This window comes from Nicotiana tomentosiformis, chromosome 7, assembly GCF_000390325.3.
Source record: "Nicotiana tomentosiformis chromosome 7, ASM39032v3, whole genome shotgun sequence".
Taxonomy (NCBI): Eukaryota; Viridiplantae; Streptophyta; class Magnoliopsida; order Solanales; family Solanaceae; genus Nicotiana; species Nicotiana tomentosiformis.
The window spans coordinates 24,258,903-24,279,527 of NC_090818.1; the positions used below are offsets into that span (position 1 = coordinate 24,258,903).

General features: G+C 38.8%; 1 protein-coding gene across 3 annotated transcripts in view; it reads left to right on the plus strand.

Annotated features, from left to right (window-relative positions):
• Positions 1–5,140: 5,140 nt before the first annotated feature.
• LOC104111158 (two pore calcium channel protein 1A) overlaps positions 5,141–20,625 on the plus strand; it is a 42,613-nt gene continuing 27,128 nt past the window's right edge. For 2 of the 3 annotated variants that reach the window (XM_070181392.1, XM_070181394.1), the window contains exons 1-4: positions 5,272–5,523; positions 6,803–6,946; positions 7,092–7,199; positions 12,326–12,421. In XM_070181392.1, coding sequence (XP_070037493.1) covers positions 5,389–5,523; positions 6,803–6,946; positions 7,092–7,199; positions 12,326–12,421 — 483 coding nt within the window. In that variant the 5' untranslated portion in view covers positions 5,272–5,388. Of the gene's footprint in view, positions 5,524–6,802; positions 6,947–7,091; positions 7,200–12,325; positions 12,422–20,625 lie in introns of all 3 variants that reach the window. The other variant, XM_070181393.1, reaches the window with a different exon arrangement.

The window sequence follows — 20,625 nt, forward strand, 5'->3', positions numbered from 1 at the left end:
GGGAAAAATACACCCAAAGTTGCATATGAAAAGGACGCAAAAGTAAACTTGCGCAAATACTTATAGAAACCCCCACATAAAAGGGATAATACTCGGAACCAAAGTGCTTTAAGGAAAACACATTCGAGACCACACATAGTAAAGCACGAATAGGAAAACGTGTGCAGAACTCTTGAGCAAATTCAAAGATTAAAGACTTGCATGGATATTCAAACTAAAGTAAGACTCAAACGACACTTGAGCAAAAATATGTCTTTATTTACAAGAATGTGCCAAAATGGTAAAAGTACAAAATGGGAAAAATAAAGGAAAAGCTGAACTGGGGACTGTGGAAGAGGAACACATTCTTCATGGTCAGGTGCGGCCGATGGAGGTGACGCAACAACTGCTGGTGGAAGAGTAGATGAAGATGAAAGTGATGTAGCAGTTCCTGGTGTTCGTGAAGGTGGAGATGAAGCTGATGGAGTTGAAGAATGAGAAGCAGCTGCATCAAATGCAGTGTCGGCTGTTGGATATTCGCCAACCAAAGACTGCAAAGACCCGGTACTCAGCCCCACATCACCGGTTACAATAATTGGGGCCCGAAAATGGGAGTTGGCATATTCTACCAAATTAGATTCTCCCCAAAGTGTCGAGACATTGTCTTCAGTTGGTGTAACTATCTCAACAGGTCGAGCATCCTGTTGATATGATGAGGATCGTCGCCTTCTATGTAAAGAAGCTCCCTCATCAACATCTTCTTTATCATCATCATCAATCATCACGGTGTCTATGACCGGCCCGGAAGGAGGACCAGTCGTCATCGCCATCGAAGATGACTAGGGGGCATCAGTTTTCTCCCTCTTATTCTTTTCCCCTGCCGGGGAGGAACGTCTTCTCTTTGGTTGCTTATCCACCAGCCGGGGACTCAGTAAAGAAGTGCTCGCGCCTGCAATAGGCCCGGAGATACCTGTTCGAGTAAGTGTTTCCTGAAGCAGCTTCGTTGCATCAGCTGGATAAGCCAAAACGCCCTCATCGGGGACAACAACAAATCCTGCAGGTAGACCTAATTTCATGAACAAGTCAGAAGGGTTCAAGCAAGTTCTTCATAATGGAAGCAAGGTATATTAAAATTACCATGAGTTTTGGCCTTCCACCCGTATTTAAGGGCCAGTTCTTTTCATAAACGAGTTTCGGGCGTTATGACGTCCAAGATCTTTTGAACCCACCGGTCCAAAACTTCCACCACCGATGGTATCCATCGAGTTGCTGAAACGTGCAAAGGGTGAAAAGTTAATATGACCACAAAGGAATATCTAGTAAAAAGAAATACAAAACAAAGAGCTTACGAGTGCGGTCCCAAACGGCTGGAAAGGATGAAGATGTTGTCGTAATGATATCATTGGTGGCAACTACAACGAACCGTTCCATCCTCCCACGGTCGTTGTCACCATTCATGCTAGATAGCAAAGCATGGTGACCGCGTTTGCAACGGTTTATCATTCCCCCGCGGATGATTTTGGGAAAATAGAGATTCATCATATGAGCTAAGGTTAGCTCTTGTCCAGTTTCCTGGCACAATGGTCAAAGACAGGCGACCGTCCTCTACACCGAAGGACTTACCTGTGCCAAACACACTTGGTAGCGAAGGCAAAACTATACAATCACGGAATCAAAATCTCCACTCAAAGAAAACGCACCCAAAGTAAAAGGATATGTGTAAAAGTATGTAAAACCTTCCTTGGGAAGGGTCACTCGCTCCGATAGATCAGGAGCGATGATATCCAACTCATGGCAACGACAGTCTTCCTTCACAATAGGAATACTGGAAGGAAGAATGGAAGAAGGGTACTTACTAACAGCCCATGTATGAAGGTTAACAATAGGGAATTTCTCTTCAAGGTCCTTTGTGGTACTGGGTTTTTTTGTGATGATGGAACCCAGCGTTGGAGGAACAAAGTCCTCGATTTTGTTCTTTGTAGAACCAGCACGCTTAGAGAAAGAAGCCATTGAAAAAGAAGAAGGAAAATGTTTTGTGTTTGAAGAGAACTAGAGAAAGAATGGAAAACAAAGATGTAAATCAGGAGCTCGAGAAATTATGAAACACAAAGGAAAAAAATGTATATGTAAAATTTTGGCGGCTAAATTCACGGCTATGATTACCTCGATACTCGGTAAAAGTTGTACTGAATCATGGGATGACGCATGTTCGGGGTATTAAATACGGAGAGACGTACGTCTAATCAATTGTCAGGAACTTTCAGAGGGAGATATAGTAATTCCCGCCAAAAATGTGTTTCTAACAACTTTCCGATAACACAAAGTTATGTCACAAAAAGGTGTTTCTACTAACTTCCCGATAACACAAAGTTATGTCACCGAAAAGCAGGGAGACTATCTGTATAGGGTAAAATATGATATGACACGTGGACGTCTAAAGAGAGGACACGTGAAACCCAATACATGAATGACCGAAGACCGAATGCAACCATTCAGCTTGTCACCAGAAAGGATAACGTTCATAAAGGTGTGTTAAATACTCTGCGCCCGGTAACATTTAATCGGGAATATTCTGCAGCATTAAGAGCGACGGTCCGTTACAGAGTATTTGACATTTATGTTCATCGTTACGTATTCATCAATGACCCTCATAATTGACATTAAAGGAGGACATGATCCTAGGACTTCCTTCCCTAGACATAATTATAACTAGTGAGCTCAGTTATCATTGTAAATGACACGAATTTGATGGCTAAACTCACACTCTATTAATACAAAATTTTATACAATTTTACTTTCTTACTTTTTTGATCTCATTATTGCTGTGCCCGGAAACACTGTCTCGGAATTGTCATCTCTGCTGTTTTCATCTATATTTCAAGGCTAAGTATTATACATTTCTTCAATTATTATATTATTTCAGGATCAAATTAATTCACTTGTCTAAAAATCACGTATAAATTCAGCTGTACCTTTTTACAGGTAAACAATATCCTTCTCCTCTTTCATTTCTAAGTCAATCCATCTGATTAACAGATTAAGGAAAAACAATTTTAAGGAGGAAAAAAGGATATGTTTTTTTTTTTTTTTTTTGAGAAATTCATACGACTTAACTGAATGCATCGTGTTTCGACAAGAAACACAGAAAAATACTTTTAAATTGACAGAAGGTGGGCAAGACTAATAAATTATTAGCAGTGATAGATCTGTCGGCAATGAATAAAATTTAATGGGTCAAAATTATACCAAAGAAAAACAAAGGGGTGGGTGGGGGATTAAGATTAGATGGATCGTTATAATGGATTAGTTTACATTAACATTGTTGCTATCTTACTGATCCGATCATAATTCCTGACTATCCCACGTTGGATAGCTGATGCACGTCTTCTTCTTTCAACGTTTTTTTATTTATTCCCATATAACTAAAAGGGCATCTTGGTACACTAAGTTTTCGTTATACGCGGGATCCAGACAGGGACCGGACCATAAGAGTCTATCGTACGCAGCCTTACACTATATTTCTGCAAGAGTCTGTTTTCACGACTCGAACCCGTAACCTCCTGATCACATGATAACAACTTTTTTTGCTGCCTAGCAAAATTTAGGTAAATAAAAAGAAATCACAAACTAATACATTTTAATTTCATAGGAATCACAAACTAATATACATTTTAGTGGAAATGACATCAGGTAACCACTTTTAAGCATGATATTTAAAATATATTCATAGTTTACAATATATTTAAAGATTAGACAATTTCGTTCAAATTTCATGACATGAAGTCCTAGAGTTTAAACCTCAAAATTCAAATTTGAGGGTATCGTTTCCTAAAGTTCGAAAATTGTATCCTGAAGTTCGAATTTTATGTCTTGAATTTTAAATTAATAGTTCAGAAATTCAGGACATCGTGTCCTAACGTTCGAAAATTGTGTCCTGAATTTTAAATTAGTGGTTCAAAATTCAGGACATTTTATCCTGGATTTTAAATTAGCAACTCAAAAATCCAGGACACTAAGCTAGCGTTTGACCATACATTCTCAAATTTATTCTGAAAAATCTGATTTGAGTGGTGAAGTTTGGTTTGAAGATGAAAATGTGTTTGGACATCAGTTTTCAAAACATATTTTCCAAATTTATTTTGGAAAAACATGAAACATGACTTATACCCATAAATTCTAAAAACTATCACAAATACCCGACAGTACCATTATCAATAACATTCATTATATTATCGCAAACCATAGTCTTGAACATAAATAAATTTGATACAAAATTATCATTTTTATTATGAATTACATGATACACTATCATGTGACCGAGAAGACAAAGCAACATTGTTACAAAATAATAAATGGTGGGCTCTTTTATAAAATACAAAAGTTTGGGGCAATTTTTTTTAAAAATATAATAGTGATATTTTGGCCCAAAATCAGCTATTGAACTGGTTTTGGAATTTGGCCAAAATGTAGGCAAAATCTATGACCAAACATGTGTTTGCCAAATAAAACCCAAATTTATTTTGGCAAAATTTATGGTCAAACGGGTCCTAAGTCCTGAATTTTCAAATTCAAGATACTTAGTCGTAAATTTTCAAATTCAAGATACTTAGTCCTGAAGTTTGGGTGAATTGACTAATATTTAAATACATTGTAAATTGTAAATATATTTTAAATAACGGGCTTAAAAGTGGCTATTGCTACACCTCGCCTTACGTTTTACTTTCATAGAAATTTTATCAATACTTTTTTATGATTTTCAATCATTGTGTAGCCACCTTAAAGCTTTCACGGGACACATACACTGCGTAGATATGTAAAGCAAATTATATGTATATATAATATACGTTGATTTTTTTTGATTTTTTTTTTATATTTATTTTTATATATTTTGATAACTCTTAATAACTGATTTAGCGTTAGACTATAGTCTTGAATGCTGCATATTTTCGGTTACTGTCTTTTTTACATAGCTTATAAGAAAGATTCAATTGGACAGAAGTCACATCATATTACTGTAATATGGAGTTTTTCTGAAATTTTTGAACTTACCTTAATTACCCTATTCCGGGAATATCAATAGTTAGTTATCCGTACATAACATGAAGCTTGACCTCTTAATATTTTTGCAAGTAGTAGTAGTGCCTTACTATTTTCCAATGTTTATCATCTTATGCCACGATTTTATGTCACCCCTTCACACGTAGGTGGGTCTCATTTTAGTAGTTTTCTTGACATTGACTAAAACTACTCAACATCCACATAAATTCTTTTTGGAATTCTCTCCCAACTACTGTATGTAAATCTTAACTGATATCAACGATCCTTTTTCTTTCCTGCATATATAATATACTCATTCTTGTCCTGTTGTCTTCTCATTGTTTCAAGTTGGAACTTGGAAGTTAAAAAGCTATGGAAGAATATCTACTGTCAGGGGAGAGTAGTAATTCGGGTCGGACTCGGAGGAGGATCGGTTCGATATTTGATCGCAGAGACGCTATTGCTCATGGATCAGCTTATCAAAAGGCTGCTGCTTTGGTTGATCTTGTACGTCCCGCCCTTTTTGCTGTTTTCTTTTCTGTAATTAGCCTCACTTCAATGCTTATTGTCTGTTGAGTTTCACTTTTGAACTGAATGATCCCTTTCTTTGTTAATAATGCTTCCCCTGAAGTAGAGATCTTAGTAGGTTGGCAGCAAACAAATAGTGGATTTGTAATGTGGGTACTGTAGTATTTGGGTAGTTGAAAGATTCGAATTTTGAAATCAGATGCTTAGAATGGTAAAATGGGGGTCATGTTATTCAAGATAAAATTAACACCATCATGCCAGAAAAATGCGAATTTTCGGTCAATCTGATCTGAGATGAAGCACACTAGTTGGTGTCTGCAATTGCAAGGAAATTAATTAGAATTCAGGAAATATTAAAGACTCCAAGAGTGTGAAAATTCTGGGCTTCATCATCTTTCTATTTTTCGTGTCGTATACAGTTTGAGACGACAAGAAAAAGAGAAGACATTGAGGAACTTAGTGACTTCACCACAGAAGTGTGCGCCTTCCAGATGTTTTTTTTTTTCTAATTGATGTACGGGTCGGCTTGCTCATACCTCGACTAATTCCACAGATACTTGCTACGTCCTACAACATAAGTATTAGGTATTGAGGTAACTCTGTCCACCGAGGCTTGAACAAATGAGAAGAAGTCACCTACTATTTTTGCCTCTATTAGAATGAGATTTCATGGTTCTCAACACAATTCATTGACCACTAGGCTACATTTTTGGGTGCGCCCAAATGTTTTCAGGCTGATCTTTTTCTTTTTGGTCCCATTCTTCTGAAAATGAAGGTCATTTTTTTGGTCAAGAATTCCACGTCCAACCTACGAAATTGAGGCAGGTTTTATTGAGAACTTTTCACTTTTCCCAAGGAAATAACTCTTCTTGTACTGTATTTTCTTTTGCCTTTTTTATGCACAATTTTCTTTTTCCAGAAAGAACTTAAAGCAGACACTTTGAGAAAGCCTTTGTACTGAAAGATGCTAGCTGAATGTCCTAGATGTTTGCGTCCAAAAAAATACTCCCTGGTTTATAGAATAGGCCTCGATTGACCTGCACGGTTATTAGCAATAAAATGTTTTAATATATTGCCATATTGAGTTACTTAATAGAAAAGCATTGAGAGTAATGTTTTGTGATGTGTAATGGTGAAATATTAATTAATTTATTTATTTTTGTGAAAATGGTGAAATAGTTATTTGACTGATAAATTTCAGTGTTTTCCTTTTAGTAGTGGTTTAGTGAGATATTAATTCTGGAAGTTATTCGTGCAGGCTGAAGATGGCATTGGTCTGCCTGAGGAAATTCTTGAGGGAGCGAGCTTTGAGAAAGCAGCAGAGTTGTACTTCATATTTACTCGTTTTGACTTCCTCTGGTCACTTAATTATCTCGCACTGGTCGTTCTAAACTTCTTTGAGGTTTGCACAGTTCCCTTGCTGTCTATTCCAGCTTCAGTCCTTTGTATTTTTTCTGCATGTTAAATTGACTTCATAATTCCTACTAGTTCTTTGAATTTAGAACTGGCAATTATAGTTTCATTGATTTCCTGTACATTTTTCGCAGAAACCATTGTGGTGTTCCAAGCATTTAGCTGAGTCTTGCAATAACAGAGACTATTACTATCTAGGAGAGCTGCCATTTTTGACTGGTGCCGAGTCCCTTATATTTGAGGTAAGTGGCTGGTTTGTTTGTTAAATTGATGAGTCTTTAATACGTGAAGAGGCAAATGTTTTACGCAGAACCGTCAATGGTTCCGGATTTTGCCTAGTTTACTGTGAATTTTATTGATTTAGGCTATCTTCAAGTTTGGTTATTTCGATGAGCCTTAGGAGATTGTTTCCTCCCAGGGTTCAGGACTGATGCATGTGCTTCTGCAAGGAAACTTAAATTAACTTTCTTTAGAAACCTAGATGAAGCACATTAAAGACGGTCCATCGAATTCTCCACAAGTGTTGACAGGAAATAATGATATCAAGGGGAGCTGGAGACGCTATTTTTATCAATTGTTCAAGTCGAATCACGAGGATAACTCTATAGATCTACACAACTATGCATGGTAGAAATTCTATCTACATTCCTAGAATTAGACAGGTAGAATTAAAGGATACCATGAAAATTTGAGGATTAGAAAAGCCGTTTGGTCCAGATAGTATTCTTGTAGAGGTTTAGAAGTGTCTTGGGGAGGTTGGAGTAGTTTGGCTGGCCAAACTATTTAATGCTATACCAAGAAATGGTAGGATACCCGGCGAGTGGGGAGAGAGTATCCTGATTCCAATATATAAGAGCAGAAGAGATATTCAAAACTGTGCGTGGCATTGAATTTATGGGCCATACAATGAACTTTGGGAAAGAGAGAAAGAGTGTAGACTTAGGGATACTACAAGAGTGAAAAAGAACCAGTTTGGATTAATGCGTGGTAGATCTACAATGGAAGCTATATTTTTGAAGATTAATGTAAGTTTATCGCTAGAGGAAGAAAAATCTATACATGGTGTTCATTGACCCAAAGAAAGCATATGATTGAGTGCCTAGAAAAGTCATTCGGTGGATGTTAGACAAAAAGGGAACTCATATTGAATATATAAAATGCCATAAAGGATATGTATGAAGGAGATGCCACTAGTATGAGAATAATATTAGGAGATACAAAAGAACTAAGGATCTCTGGATCGGCACTGAGCCTGTACTATCCTATATTTTGATTAACTAACTAACTAACACTATACTGGATGAGGTCCCATGATTTATAATGTTTGCAAATGGTATTGTACTAATTGACGAAATTAAAGAGGATGTCAACCAAAAGCTTGGACTATGGAGAAACACATTAGAAAGTAAGGGTTTTAGAATAAGTAGAAGTAAGACTACATTTATGCATTGCAAGTTTAGCTAGCATAAGAAGTGTGAAGCTGAGATGAGATTAGTCAGGAATGCGGTGATTAAATGCAAACAATTCAGATACCTAGGCTCGACTAAATGGTATGGCAGATGAAGATGTTACACAGAATCAAAATAAGATAGTTGAAATAAAGAAGTGCTAACAGAGTGTTACGTGATAGAAGGATACCTACCAAAGTAAAGGGCAACTCTATAAAACGGTTATAAGACCAACAATGTTTTATGACAGTGAATGTTGGCCCTCTAAAGTCCATCATATCCACAAGATGAATGTCACAGTAAGTGCTTGTTAAGATTAATGTGAGAAAGCACGGGAGAAAAATATATTATTGATATTAGATACTCAATATAATACAAGAGGTCCTATTTATAGCTGTACGGGGTGGAAGAGAGAACAAAGGTAAGTTGGGAAACATGACACAAAATGGAACTTGGTTCTGGATAGCTGTAGATAGCATACGATTAATAAGATAGCAAAATGTAAGAACTGCATCCCCCAAAAACGCAACGGAGCATGAGATTGTACGAGTAGGATACGAGCAGTTTCAATAAGATTTCTATTCTTTCTTTTAGCTGCCCTATTTTGTTGAGATGTGTACGGACAAGATGTTTGATGAATAATCCCATGAGATTTCATAAACTGCTGAAATGGGGAAGACAAATACTCTCGGGCATTATCACTACGAAATGTGCGAATAGAAACCCCAAATTGATTTTGACTTTCAGCGTGAGAGGTCTGGAAAATAGAAAACAGCTCAGATCGATTTTTTATCAAAAATATCCAAGTGCATCTGGAATAATCATTAATGAAACTGACAAAGTAGCGGAATCCCAAGGTGGAACTGACCCGACTAGGACCCCAAACATCTGAATGGACTAAAGTAAAATGTGACTTTGCTCGATTATCAAGACGCAGAGGGAAATGGGAGCGAGTATGCTTAACGAGCTGACATGACTCACACTCTAGAGCTAACAAGTGAGATAAACCAGATACCATTTTCTGAAGTTTTGACAAATTGGGATGTCCCAACCGTTTATGTAATAAATCTGGTGAATCAGTAACATGACAAGTTGTTGAAGGAAGACAAGATGTGAGTCCATGTGATTTAGCAAGGATACGGTAATAAAGTCCGTTTGATTCACACCGTGTACCAATGATCTGTCCCGTACTGCGTTCCTGTATAAAAACATGGTCATCAAAAAATAAAACAACGCATTAAAGTGATTTGGCTAAGTGACTAATAACTATGAGATTAAAAGGACTATTGGGAACATAAAGGACCGAATCTAAAGGTAAGGAAGGAAGTGAGCTTGTTTGACCTATTGCAGTTGCCATGGTTTGAGACCCATTGGCCATTGTGACTCTTGAAAGAGATTGAGAATACGAAATAGTAGTGAAAAGACATTTGTTTCCAGAAATATGATCTGATGCACCTGAATCAATGACCCAAGACTCAGAGGATGAAGATTGGGAGAAATAAGTCACGCTATTACCTGTTTGAACAACAGAAGCTATCTCATAAGATGTCTGCTTACATGCTTTGTACTGAAGGAACTCAATATAATTTGCTAAAGAAACCATCCGACTATTCAAAGTATCAGTTCCCATGTCGCTACAATTTGTAGTAGTAGGGTTAACTTGAAATAGTGGAAATAAATAACTCCTGTGGAAAAACTGAAAAAATAGATGAGAAAACACTGGTTACAGGCTTACAACAGAAAACAAAAGCTATTTTACGTCGTAAACATTGTTCACACCGGAAAACATTGTAGCTCGCCGGAAAATTGTAAAGTTGTCGGAATTTGTCGTAACCAGGATAGATAGACTCGGAATTCCCTTGCGAGCAAGCTGCCCTGAAGAAATGTTTTCAAAAAATGGCCGGAAAGGTCACTGTTCACACCGGAAAAATATAAAAGTGGTCGGAATTTGATTTGAATTAGATGGATAGGCTCGGAATTGTGAGGAGAACAGACTGTCCTGAAGAAGTTTCGCGAAAAGATGGCCGGAAAGTGGCCGTAACCCTCGCCGGAAAAGTTGTTGTTGCCGACGCGTGGAGGCGCGTGACAGCTTTTCTGCCGGATAAATTTTCAGGGGTTGGTCGTCGGAGGATCTAACTCGTGGTGGTGTTGGTTTTAACACAACACCGATAGAAAGTGACTTTCACGTAGACATGCCTTAGGTCACCGAAAAAATTGCATGATGACTAAGTTCTTTCTTCCCCGTTAATGCTGGAATTACGTACAACGATCTTTTTTCACTAATGCTCTGATACCATGTGTGAAAGCACGGGAGAAAAATATATTATTGATATTAGAAACTCAATATAATACAAGAGGTCCTATTTATAGCTATAGTCTTCAAAGTACATATTACTCCCATTCCAATGTGGGACTACACATAACTAACAGTATTGTACTAATTGACGAAATTAAAGAGGAAGTCAACCAAAAGCTTGAACTTTGGAGAAATACATTAGGAAGTAAGGGTTTTATAATAAGTAGAAATAAGATTAAATTTATGCACTGCAAATTTAGCTAGCATAAGAAGTGTGAAGCTAAGATAAGATTAGTCGGGATTGCGGTGCTTAAATGCAAACAATTTAGATACCTAGGCTCGATTAAATGGTATGACAGATGAAGATGTTACACATAATCAACTGACAGATGAAGATGTTACACAGAATCAAAATCAGATAGTTGAAACAAAGAAGTGCTAACAGAGTGTTACGTGATAGAATGATACCTACCAAAGTAAAAGGCAACTCTATAAAACGGTTATAAGACCAACAATGTTTTATGACAGTGAATGTTGGCCCTCTAAAGTCCATCATATCCACAAGATGAATGTCACAGATAAGTGGTTGTTAAGATTAATGTGTAGTCATACGTTAATAAAGTTTTATTGATAAAGAAGATAATCGTACAAGATTAGACAAGATTAAAAATGATCATATTTGGCAAAAGGTGCAAGTAGCATCATAAAGGATAAATCAAAAGAAGTTGCTTGAGATAACTTGAACATGTCCTACGTCGACCTTTAGATGCATCAGTCCGTAGGTGTATAACCATCTAGTGAATGAAGGTGTTAGAAGGAGATGTGGTAAACCTAAAATCACATGGAAGAAAAAAACCTAAACCTCTTGGTGTTCATGCAGACCTAGCGAAAAGTTGGGCATAATGGAAGACAAAAGATCTATGAATGCACTATCAATTAGTTGGTGTTAATTTAAGTCATGTTAGGACATCTACTTTAGGTCCAACGTTTGCTATGAGTCCTTTAGTTTTTTTCATAAGATTTTTATGCCAGTAGAAAATGTGGAGAACTTCTAGTACAAAAGAAGCTTATAATTGTTAATTGTTATTGTTACTTTTTGTTATTGTTATTGTTATTGCTATTGTTATTGTTATTGTTGTTGTTATTATTATTGTGACACGAGCTTAAATGGTGCGATATGGATCGTGAGAATTCATATAGCCGACCCCAACTTACTTGGAATTAAAGCATAGTTGTTATTGTTTATAGGAAGCTTGAATAAGGAAACTAGGACTTCCATTTCATTCTTAAAGCCATGGCTGCATTATTATTACACGATAAATAAGGACAATTCTTACTTTGCGTTGAGGATTTCTTGTTCTAATTCTTTACTAGGTAGCTTTAAAAGAGGAAAATTCTTTGGTCCACTGAATAATAGGGGCCTACTCTGGATGCATAAACATTACTATCACACATATGTAGTTAGCTAGGTAGCTTCAGAAAAGGAACTTCTCTGGTCATTTATTAGGCCGTAAGGAGACTCGTACCAAATGCAGAAACATTAGCACCAGCGATTATTTAGTTGGGTAGACTACCTTATTCTTCCTGGGCTCACTAACATTTTCTTTTTAACTGTCTTCTGCAGGGTGTCACTCTTCTGCTTCTTATAATACACATTTTATTTCCAATATCATATGAAGGCTTCAATCTCTATTGGAGAAGTCTTCTCAACAGAGTGAAGGTATTTGGTACCAGTCCTTTATGTTCTCTCCTTATGAATGGTGATCTTTTTAAAAAAAATTCATACATTTCGATTCCTCCTTGTAAAGGATAGCTTGTTTGTGAAGATAGTCTGAAGTTAGTGCTTTTGCATTGATGTTCTTGTCACTCTTCTCCCTAAGAGTAGAAGGTGAAATATCTTGGTGGTGATATATCACATTTCTGCAATTGAAGAAAACAAAACATGGTGAGGTGAATTACGCATAATAGGAAACTCAATTTTTTAAAATTTCTTACAACAGTAAGCAATGGATGACTGAAAGAACAATCGAAGCAAAATCGAGAGTGACTTAGCACCTTCCCTAGCTACAGAAATAAAGACATCCAATGAATCATGAGAAAAGACATCAAACTGAGCCTGCATTTAGTCTCCTCCTCCTCCTCCTCCTCTCCCTTCACATTTTCCTCAAATTCTATGTTCAAGATCAAACACCAGAAAGAGTAACTCTATAGAACTAAATATTCTTGGATGGGGGGATATGGAGTATATTAATTGAAAAAGGAAAAAAAATAATATTTTATTACAGTTGAAATATGGGGACATTCTCTCCTCACTGAAAGAGAGAGGAAAGACAATAAGAAGATGCATCTAACTAATCAACCATGTGCAGACTGCGGTTTGATGAAGGAACATAGAATGGATTTGAGATCGTGGTTCTTTATAGTGTTGGAAATCTGCCAAAAGAATAGCGATAGATAATGAACCAAATTGGTTGTGGGAATTTTACTTGACTGTGACTATGGACCTGTGTTAAGAGATTTTAGATGCATAGGTGTCTGAATAATGATTGTTATTGTGAGAAAGCACGGGAGAAAATATGTTATTGATATTGGATAATGAATATAATACAAGAGGCATTTATAGCTATACACTACAAGGACATATTACTCCTCTTCCAATGTGGGACAAGACTACACTATACATATCTGTAAACTAACACTCGCCCTCAAGCCGGTGCATACAAATCATATGTACCGAGCTTGTTACATATATAACCAATACGAGGACCAGTGAGAGACTTGGTGAAAATATCTGCAAGCTGATCATTCGAACTCACAAACTTTGTAGCAATTTCTCCTAAAAGTATCTTTTCTCTGACGAAGTGATAATCAATCTCAATGTGTTTAGTTCTCTCATGGAACACCGGATTTGATGCAATATGAAGGGCAGCTTGATTATCGCACACAAGTTCCATCCAACTGATTTTACCAAATTTCAACTCCTTGAGCAATTGTTTGGTCCAGACTAACTCACATGTTGCCATAGCCATTGCTCGATATTCTGCTTCCGCACTAGACCGAGCAACTACATTCTGTTTCTTGCTCTTCCAAGACACCAAATTTCCTCCTAGTAAAACACAATATCCAGACGTAGAACGTCTATCAGAAGGTGATCCTGCCCAATCAGCATCTGAGTATCCAACGATCTGCTCATGACCTCGATCCTCAAACAATAACCCTTTGTCTGGAGCCGATTTTATATACCGAATAATGCGGACAACTACATCCCAATGACTATCACAAGGAGAATTCATAAACTGACTTGTAACACTCACAGGATAAGAAATATCGGGTCTAGTCACTGTGAGATAATTTAATTTACCAACCAGCCGCCTATAGCTTGCAGGATCGCTAAGCGGCTCCCCCTGCCCTGGAATAAGTTTGGAATTCGAATCCATCGGAGTGTCAACAGGTCTGCAACCTATCATCCATGTCTCCTCAAGAATGTCTAAAGCATATTTTCTTTGAGAAATAACAATACCTGAGCTAGATTGAGCAACCTCAATACCTAAAAAGTACTTCAATCTGCCTAAATCCTTAGTTTGGAAGTGTTGGAAAAGATGCTGCTTCAGATTGGTAATACCATCCTGATCATTGCCAGTAATAACAATATCATCAACATAGATTACGAGATAAATACAGAGACTTGAAGCAGAGTGCCAATAGAACACAGAGTGATCAGCTTCACTACGAGTCATGTCAAACTCCTAGATAACCGTGCTGAACTTACCAAACCAGGCTCGAGGAGACTGCTTTAGACCATAAGGTGACCGACGCAGACGACATACAAGGTTACGAGACTCCTCCTGAGCAACAAAACCAGGTGGTTGCTCCATATAAACCCCATCCTCAAGATCACCGTGAAGAAAGACATTCTTAATGTCCAGCTGATAGAGAGGCCAATGACGAACCGCATCCATGGATAAAAAAATGCGGATTGATGCGACTTTAGCCACGGGAGAGAAGGTATCACTATAATCGAGCCCAAATATTTGAGTATAGCCTTTGGCAACAAGACGGGCCTTAAGTCAATCAACCTGGCCATCGGGACCAACTTTGACTGCATAAGCCCAACGATAACCAACAGTAGATTTACCTGAATGAAGAGGAACAAGCTCCCAAGTACCACTTGTATGTAAAGCAGACATCTCGTCACTCATAGCCTGTCGCCATCCTGGATGAGACAACGCTTCACCTGTAGACTTAAGGATGTAAATCGAGGACAAAGAAGATGTGAGAAAGCACGAGAGAAAATATATTATTAATATTAGATAATAAATACAATACAAGAGGTCCCTATTTATAGCTATACACTACAAAAAGATATTACTCCTCTTCTAATGTGGGACAAGAACTATACATATCTGTAAACTAACACTCTCCCTCAAGCCGGTGCATACACATCATATGTACCGAGCTTGTTACACATGTAGCTAATACGAGAACCAGTAAGAGACTTAGTGAAAATATCTGCTAGTTGATCATTCGACTTTATAAACTTTGTAACAATATCTCCTGAAAGTATTTTTTCTCTGACAAAGTGACAGTCGATCTCAATGTGTTTAGTCCTTTCATGGAACACCGGATTTGACGCAATATGAAGAGCAGCTTGGTTATCACACTAGTTCCATCTTGCTGATTTCTCCGAACTTTAACTCCTTGAGCAACTGCTTGACCCAAACTAACTCACACGTCGCCATAGCCATGGCCCGATATTCGACTTCGGCGCTAGATCGAGCAACTACATTCTGTTTCTTGCTCTTCCACCAGACCAAGTTACCTCCTACTAGAACACAATATCCAGACGTAGAACGTCTATCAAAGGGTGATCCTGCCCAATCAACATCTGTGTACCCAACAATCTCCTCGTGGCCTTGATCCTCGAATAGTAATCCTTTGCTTGGAGCTGACTTTATATACCGAAGAATGCGAACAACTGCATCCCTGTGATAGACTATCACAGGGAGAATCCATAGGCTGACTTACAACACTCACCGGAAAAGAAATGTCACGTCTAGTGACTGTGAGGTAATTCAATTTGCCAACCAACCTCCTATATCTCGTAGGGTCTCTAAGAGGCTCCCCCTGTCCAGGTAGAAGCTTAGCATTCGGATTCATAGGAGAGTCAATAGGTCTGCAACCCATCATTCCAGTCTCCTCAAGAATGTCTAAGGCATACTTTCGCTGTGAAATAACAATACCCGAGCTAGATTGAGCGACCTCAATACCTAGAAAATACTTCAATATGCCCAGATCCTTAGTCTGGAAGTGCCTTGAGCAATTGTTTGGGCCTGATGCTGGATGTGGACGACGATGATAAGTCAAGAGTGGTGGAGCTGCAAAAGGTTGAACTGAATTATGTGGAGGAACTGGAGCTATAGGTGGTGGAGCTACAACTGGAGCTGTAGGTGGTGGAACTGGAGCTATAGGTGGTGGAGCTACAACTGGAGCTGTAGGTGGTGGAGTTGGAGTGACTGAATCTCCAAAAGATGAAACTGGTAGTACCTCAGAAATATCTAAGTGATGATCTGAACCTGTGAAGTATGATTGGGTTTCAAAGAAGGTAACATCAGCGGACATAAGGTACCGCTGGAGGTCAGGGCATCGATACCCTTTTTGTGTTCTCGAGAAACCCAGAAATAAGCACGAGGAGCTAACTTATCTGTTCCTGGAATAAGGTTATGGACAAAACAAGTGCTTCCAAAGATACGAGGTGGAAGAGAGAACAAAGGTAAGTGTGGAAACATGACAGAGAATGGAACTTGGTTCTGGATAGCTGAAGATGGCATACGATTAATAAGATAGCAAGATGTAAGAACTGCATCCCCTAAAAAACGCAACGGAGCATGAGATTGTATGAGTATGGTACATCAGTTTCAATAAGATGTCTATTCTTTCTTTCAGCTACCCCATTTTGTTGAGATGTGTATGGACAAGATGTTTGATAAATAATCCATGAGATTTCATAAACTGCTGAAATGGGGAAGACAAATACTCTTGGGCATTATCACTACGAAATGTGCAAATAGAAACCCCAAATTGATTTTGAATTTCAGCGTGGAAGGTCTGGAAAATAGAAAACAGTTCAGATCGATTTTTTATCAAAAATATTCAAGTGCACTTGGAATAATCATCAATGAAACTGACAAAGTAGCGGAATCCCAAGGTGGAACTGACCCGACTAGGATCCCAAACATCTGAACGGACTAAAGTAAAAGGTGACTCTGCTCGATTATCAAGACGCCGAGGGAAATGGGAGCGAGTATGCTTACCGAGCTGACATGACTCACACTCTAGAGCTGACAAGTGAGATAAACCAGATACCATTTTCTGAAGTTTTGACAAACTGGGATGTCCCAACCGTTTATGTAATAAATCTGGTGAATCAGTAACAGGACAAGTTGTAGATGGAAGACAAGATGTGAGTCCATGTGATTTAGCAAGGATAAGGTAATAAAGTCCGTTTGATTCATGCCCGGTACCAATGATCCGCCCCGTACTGCGTTCCTTTATAAAAACATGGTCATCAAGAAATAAAACAGCGCATTTAAGTGATTTGGCTAAGCGACTAACAACTATGAGATTAAAAGGACGATTGAGAACATAAAGGACTGAATCTAAAGGTAAGGAAGGAAGTGGGCTTGCTTGACCTATTGCAGTTGCCATGGTTTGAGACCCATTGGCCATTGTGACTTTTGGAAGAGATTGAGAATACGAAATAATAGTGAAAAGAGATTTGTTACCAGAAATATGATCTGATGCACCTGAATCAATGACCCAAGACTCAGAGGATGAAGATTGGGAGAAACAAGTCACGCTATTACCTATTTGAACAACAGAAGTTATCTTAGAAGATGTATGCTTACATACTTTGTACTGAAGGAACTCAATAAAATCTGCTAAAAAAGCCATCCGACTATTCAAAGCATCGGTTCCCATGTCGCTACAATTTGTAGTAGTAGGGTTAACTTGAAATAGTAGAAATAAGTAACTCCGGTGAGAAAATAGAACACCGGTTAAGCTTGAAAACACTGGTTACAACAGTAAAAACAGAACACTGTTCTGCGCCGGAACATTGTTCACGCCGGAATCTACTGTAGCTGACGGAAAAACTCAAAGTGGTCGGAATGAAACAAAACCAGTGAGAGTAGGATCGGAATTACCAGGCGATCCTACTGTTCAACTGGAACTTTTTCAAAATCTGCCCGTAACAGTGCTCACGCGCCGGCGCGGAGGTCAGATCTCGCAGTAATTTTTTTTTTCCATGCGCGTGAGGGCGCGTGGACGTGTGTTTTTCGATGGGGTTGACTGGGGTTTGGTCGCCGGAGCCTGAGTAGTCTTGTGGTGGTGTTGGTTTTTGCACAACACCAACAAAAAGTGATTTGCTTACGGACAACCTTCTAAGTCGCCGGAAAATTACACGGCGAAGAGGTCTTTATTCCCGGAAGTCGCTGGAATGATGCACATCGACGGGTTTCTCACTAACGCTCTGATACCATGTGAGAAAGCACGGGAGAAAATATATTATTGATATTAGATAATAAATACAATACAAGAGGTCCCTATTTATAGCTATACACTACAAGGAGATATTACTCCTCTTCCAATGTGGGACAAGCATACATTATACATAGGGCTGGCAAGTGGGCCGGTCCAAACGGTCCCGGTCCCGGGCCGGTCCCAAATTAAACGGGCCAAACGGTCCCGGGCTAAACGGGCTTTTTGTAGGGACCGGGACCGTTTGGTCCCGGGCTAAACGGGCTAAGTGGGCCCAACATATATATTTTTTAAAAAAAATAAATTAAATAGATATTAGAGACAAAAGGATGTTAAAAAAAATATCTAAGGCAATGCTTTGTAAATTTTATTATAGAATTGTGACCTAAATTTTATTTAATATCCTAAATTTTAATATTAAATATTTAATATCGAATATATATAGTATATAAGATGTATATATAGTATATCGATATAAGATGTGTATATAGTATATCGATATAAGATGTATATATAGTATATATATTTTTTTTGATAAGGTAAATTGTATTAATCAAAAGGGAGAAAAAAAGCTCCCGCATACAAGAAGTATACAAAAAGTAGAGAATTTACAACAGAACATGATTCTCTACAAATGACGCCCAATCTTCTACACAAGTAGGTGCTACATGTGTGCACCAAAAAGCGATCAAAGATAAAAGAGTATTCTTAAGATGTGAAAACGGAGACTCAATCCCCTTAAAAACTCTCCTATTTCTCTCTCCCCAGACTAACCACATGAGAGCTAACGGGGCGTACTTCCACGCCTTTTGCTTGCTTCTTCTACGGAAACCGGCCCAGCTATATAGCATTTCCTTTACAGTGTTTGGCATCACCCATTGAACACCAAAAAGATTCAGGATTGCCTTCCATAAATCCCAGGACACAAGGCAATGCAGCATAAGATGATCAACTTCTTCCCCTGAGCTTTTACACATGTAGCACCAACTAACATGTGTAATTCCTCTCTTTCGCAGATTTTCAGATGTCAAGATCACTCCCCTCGCTGCTAGCCATGCAAAGAAGCACACCTTCGTGGGCGCCTTAGGAATCCAGATCGATGAGTATGGGAAAGTAGCCTCCTGTCTCACCAACATACTTTGGTAGAAGGACTTTACGGTGAAAAGCCATCATCACGCAACCCCCATCTCCAAGAATCATAAGATGGATGGGGCATATCTTGCCCGTATAGCAGTGCCAACAAATTTTGGAGCTCCGCAATCTCCCAATCTTGCATGTTCCTTCTAAAAGAGAGGTCCCATACTATCCCCCTTCATGCTCCTTGCGAATTTGTTGGACCATCAATTCCTTCTGGTTTGAGACTCTGAAGACATGGGGGAAAGAGACCCTCAGAGTAGCCTCTCCACACCACCTGTGATTCCAAAAGCTAATTCTCCTTCCATCTCCCACCTTGTAAGTGATGTTGCCATAGAAAGCTTCCCAGTTCTTCATGATGTTCCTCCACATGCCACACCCGAACGGTGCTGTGATTGCCTTGGTCCTCCAACCCCCTCCCGTGGAATCGTACTTTTCTGCTATGACCTCCCTCCATAGAGCATGCTTTTCTACCCCGAATCTCCACAGCCACTTCCCCAGCAAAGCTCTGTTGAATACCCTGAGATCTTTTACTCCAAGTCCACCCCACTTCTTTGGGAAGTGACTGTCTGCCAATTCACTAGATGAAACTTTCTAGTTCCATCTGTCGCATCCCAGAGAAAATTCCTTTGAAGCCGCTCCAGTTTTTCTGTGATGCTCACAGGTGCTTGCAACAGGGATAAGTAATAGGTAGGGATACTTGACAAAGTGCTTTTAATAAGCACTTCCTTACCGCCTTTTGACAAATATCGTTTCTGCCAGCCTGCTAATCTTTTTCAACCCTTTCAATGACTGGATTCTAAACAGTAGTATCCTTTTGCAAGGCACCCAATGGTAGACCCAGGTAGGTAGTGGGGAGAGAGCCCATCTTGCATCCGAGAACATGAGACAAAGCATCAATGTTAACAACCTCACCCACCGGGAAAATCTCACACTTGCCGAGGTTGATTTTGAATCCTGATACTATCTGAAACCACTGCAGTACCTGCTTCAGGCAGGTCAACTGATCCATATCAGCATCATAGAAAACTAGGGTGTCATCCGCAAAAAGCAAATGAGAGACCCTTCAGGCACTGAGCACCCCGATCGGAGCTGAGAAACCTCTCAAGAAGCCTCCACTCGCTACACGATCCATCATTTTACTCAGAGCATCCATCACTAAAATGAATAGCATGGGGGATAGGGGGTCACCTTGCTTGTGCCCCCTGGAGCTGCCAAAGAAACCACACGGGCTACCATTAACCAGGACAGAGA